Raw genomic sequence first — 4,914 nt, forward strand, 5'->3', positions numbered from 1 at the left:
GCTGACGTATTACTGACATAATGTATTAGACAGTATCCTGGCTATAATGACTATAATCTATTAGAACAGTATCCTGGCTAATACTGACTATAATGTATTAGAACAGTATCCTGGCTATAATGACTATAATGTATTTGAACAGTATCCTGGCTATACTGACTATAATCTATTAGAACAGTATCCTGACTATAATGACTATAATGTATTAGACACGTATCCTGACTATACTGACTATAATGTATTAAGAACAGTATCCTGGCTATAATGACTATAATGTATTAGAACAGTATCTGGCTATAATGACTATAATGTATTAGAAACGTAATCCTGGCTTTAATGAGCTATAATGTATTAGAACAGTATTCCTGGCTATACTGACTATAATTTATTAGAAACAGTATCCTGGCGTATATCTTGACTATAATATATTTAGAACAGTATCCTGGCATACTGAGCTGGTACTGATTATAATGTATTAGAACAGTATCCTGGCTATACTGACTATAATGTATTGAGAACAGTAGTCCTGGCTATATGACTAAATGTATTAGAACAGTATCCTGGCTATACTGACTATATATGTATTAGACAGTATCCTGGCTATAATGACTAAATATAATGGTGGATTAAGAACAGTATCCTGGCTATACTGACTATAATGTATTAGAACAGTATACCTGGCGTATAATGACTATAATAGTATTAGAACAGGTAATCCTGGCTATGTAATGGTACTATAAGTGTATTAGAACAGTATCCTGGCGTATAATGGACTATAATTGTTCAACATTAATCCTGGCTATGTAATCTGACTATAAGTTAGTTAGAACAGATCCTGGGCTTATACTATGACTATAATGTTATATATTGTGAGGAAAAACAGGTATGCCTGCGTGGTAATGACTATAATGTATAGAACAGTATTCCTGGCGTATAACTGACTATAATGTATTGAACAGTATCCTTGGCGCTATAATGACTATAATGTATTAGAACAGTATCCTGGCTATAGATGACTATAATGTATTAGAACAGTATCCTGGCTATAAATGACTATAATGTATTAGAACAGTATCCTGGCTATACTGACTATAAGTGTATTAGAACAGTATCCTGGCTATAATGACTATAATGTATTAGAACAGTATCCTGGGCTATAAGTGACGGTATAAATGTATGTAGAACGCATACAGGATACTGTTGTAATACATTACAGTCATTATAGCCAGGATACTGTTCTAATACATTATAGTCATTATAGCCAGGATACTGTTGTAATACATTATAGTCAGTATAGCCAGGATACTGTTATAATATATACAAATATAAACAGGTCATCCAACTGTGCTAGGCCCATTTCGGAAATATGCCCTTTTCTAATCAAAGGGGTTTCTGCTCAGCGTTGTAATGTTTCACTTCATATCAATCAAATGTTATTCGTCGCATGCTTCGTTAACAACAGGTGTGGACTAACAGTAAAATACCTACATACACATATTGAAATGAACTATAGCTCTTTACATATGCATTGAAACAGATAATGTATTCATTCACTGCATGAGGAGATCTCACCCAGCGCTCGCTAGCACTGTGGACCTGTACTTTATCTAGTGTGTATATTGACTTAATAATTCTGGGGGGAATTTTAGGTAGCTGAACTTGATGGGAATGGCATTGCAATAACCGCTGGCCAGATACTGTGGCATGTTACCCCATTACCTGGTGGCCGTCCCCAGACACTGGGCAAACTCTAGCCCCAGGCCTTGTTTACAAACCAGGCCTTCTCTGCTTCTCCTCCCCAATGTTGCTTTTTATAAAATGACATATGAGGTTCTACGCAAACACCCCCAGCATCATCCAGATGCCCCCCAAGATACTGGCCCCTTCAGAAGGGCCCTTTCTCCTCGCGTCCACCCTCAAGGCGAGCCAGGATGCCGACCATAAATAGGTGAAATACCATGAAATCAGAGGGCACCCACAAAACAAAATAATCCACATATATATCTGTGACTCCCTGCCTGGCTGGAGAGTATGGTTACAGTATATATGCAATGTTTATTTCTGTGCCCTTAAATAAACAGCAATTAGTCTCCCGGGCAACCACCGCACTCACTGGACGGGTTAATGGGAGCTTGTTTGGTATGTAAGCACGACACCTCAGCGCCTGGCCCCAGCTGATCAATAGGTAACATACACAGCGCCCACCAGGTAGGGAATGGCATGCAGCCTCTGGGCAGGGCTTTCATTAAGTGTCAATGGATATGGAAGGAATGCTTTTTGTTTATGTTTGTTTATTTATTTATTTTCTGGGAGAGGGTGCATGCTGATAAAAAGAAACATGCTACAGTATGTAATATTGCCTCTCTCAGTCTCAGGCCCAGCCAWGGGAATGCTGCCTCGTTTTCCTCCATTGAGTTACATGATACTACCACATAGAACATTCTCTTCTTGCCTTTCCCTATTGTACAGTGTATTTTATGCACATTTCCAACAATAGTACTATTACAAATAGGCTGCATAGCCTATAATGAGGATAGTATAGTATCTAGAACTTACATGTCTTATTTCACATTGTTCAGAATCATTTTAATTAAATAGAACGTTTATAGCGGGCATCACTTCAGTGTAGCCTATGTGGGTTCGGGGTTGTCTGACAGTTATTTCTGCTTGCTGTAATAAATCACCAAATCTATCTATATACAGGCCTCATCAACATCAACGTTGCGCCAGAGACACCTGCGCTAGAGTACCATAATGTAAGTTGATTACAAAATAACAAGTCATTTGGACTGGCTCTTAGTATACTTGTCGCATGAACACTTGAGGCTTAATATAATATTTTCGTCATAGCACAAAAATTGCCTGCTAGGGTTTGCCTGCTGCTCTTCCATACGCACCACTGGTCTGACGAGCTGTCAGTTAACCTGCCGTTGGTAGGACCCTGCAGAACTCAAACCCAGCCGCTAGCTTCACCTGTTCGCAATGCACAGTTATTTTACCTGGAGTTGCGTTCCATCGCCTCACTAAAAGACAAGAAAGTTCCATGCCGAGAATGATATCATATTCAGGCTGCAGCTTGCTGCTGCTGTCGGTGCTTTCGTTGGCGCTTCTTTCGCGGAGATGGTCTTCCGTTGCYCGAGTTGCACCGCCGAACGTCAGGCTGCGTGCCCGAAGCTCACCGAGACCTGTGCAGAGATAGTGCGCGAACCGGGCTGCGGTTGCTGCCCGGTGTGCGCCCGGCAAGAGGGCGAGTTATGCGGCGTGTACACCCCGAGATGCTCCAGCGGGCTCCGGTGTTACCCGAAGCCGGACTCCGATCTGCCTCTCGAGCAGCTGGTCCAGGGGCTGGGGCTGTGCGGACACAAAGTGGTCACCGAGCCCACGGGGAGCCAGGCGCACCAGGAGCAACTTAGCGGTCAGTTTCAACAAGCTTGATACATTTACAATGTTATAATGGAACAGAGAGGAAGTTTGGGAAGTATGGTTATTAGTAGGCGTTAATGAATAATTGCACTGTCATTGGGATGGCTTAGCATGGACCGTATTGTGATTTATTTAATTCGCAGCAGTCTAAGCTAATGATTTTGGCGTCCATTTGCTCAAACTGTAATTATTATTAATTATTTAAACTGTAATTAACTCACTATAAAACGCTTATTTATTTGAATTATTTGTTATTACACAGTTATAACTCTTTTATAACACAATTTTATCAAGGTACTTTTGCCTTTATTAATATGTACCGAATTGAGTTGCAAATGCTATAAGCCTATATTTGGCTTTGGGCTATATGTCCTAATCACAAATGAAAGAAACGTTTGCAGGTAGTATCATCCATCAGTCTCCAACAACAACCAGAACTACACTGGACTAGTTTGACTTATTGACCTCCATGTGTAGACTTATTGGGCCCTTGCTGCAATCCAATAGACCCCCTTACCTAACAGTATTATTCCTGTATAACAKATCTTACACTATATAAGCAAGCCTGTACTGTAAGACATACTGTATGCTTGATTATACCCTGAAATAACATTCCCAGCTTGTGTTTTACACAGAAATCCCAAAACATTCCTATTTAATTGGATRACATGAGAGAGGAGAGATAAGYAAAATAATGCCACATTGATTGGCAATTTGGACTTTGTACTTTGACCCAAACCACTGTCAACTAGTCATGGAGTGTTTGTTGAAGCCTGTTCAGTATGGTGTGATTTCTACTAAACCTAATGTCATTGTCCCCATCTGCCAAATGTAACATTTGGTTAGATTATAAAGGAGAACCTGTGATTCCTGAAAAGTTCAAACGGATTAGGGCCAGGTCACCACAGACAGTAGCACTAGAAATGCACGTGGAGTAACCTACACATGCACATGTAGCCAGAGATAAGTTGGGTCTTAGGAGGTAGTGGTGTTCTAATACTATTTCTATGGTGGAACTCTTCCTGAAATAGCTACTTGCAGTCTGCTTTGCTACAGCCAGATGCCACAGTCCTAGCCTACAGTACAGTGAATTGCCATGACGCCATCCTATATTTCTCTGCTCAGACTGTTTCTCTTCTACTCTGACTGTTTCTATGTATTCGCAGCCTGGCATATAAGGGATGGGTTACATCTGGGTTACACAGTACTATCATGTACACCTGGGTTACACAGTACTATTATGTACACCTGAATTACACAGTACTATCATGTAAACCTGGGTTACACAGTACTATAATGTACACATGGGTTACACAGTACTATTATGTTCACCTGGGTTACATAGTACTATTATGTACACCTGGGTTACACAGTACTATAATGTACACCTGGGTTACACAGTACTATTATGTTCACCTGGGTTACACAGTACTATTATGTACACCTGAGTTACATGGTACTATTATGTACACCTGGGTTACACAGTACTAT

General features: G+C 40.4%; 1 protein-coding gene across 1 annotated transcript in view; it reads left to right on the forward strand.

Annotated features, from left to right (window-relative positions):
* The first annotated feature begins 2,941 nt into the window (after positions 1 to 2,941).
* Positions 2,942 to 4,914, forward strand: part of igfbp2a (insulin-like growth factor binding protein 2a) — a 17,856-nt gene continuing 15,883 nt past the window's right edge. The window contains 2 exon segments of the mRNA XM_070441347.1: positions 2,942 to 3,092; positions 3,095 to 3,415. Of these exon segments, the coding sequence (XP_070297448.1) occupies positions 3,044 to 3,092; positions 3,095 to 3,415 (370 nt within the window). The 5' untranslated portion in view covers positions 2,942 to 3,043.

This window comes from Salvelinus sp. IW2-2015, unplaced genomic scaffold, assembly GCF_002910315.2.
Source record: "Salvelinus sp. IW2-2015 unplaced genomic scaffold, ASM291031v2 Un_scaffold3781, whole genome shotgun sequence".
NCBI lineage: Eukaryota > Metazoa > Chordata > Actinopteri > Salmoniformes > Salmonidae > Salvelinus > Salvelinus sp. IW2-2015.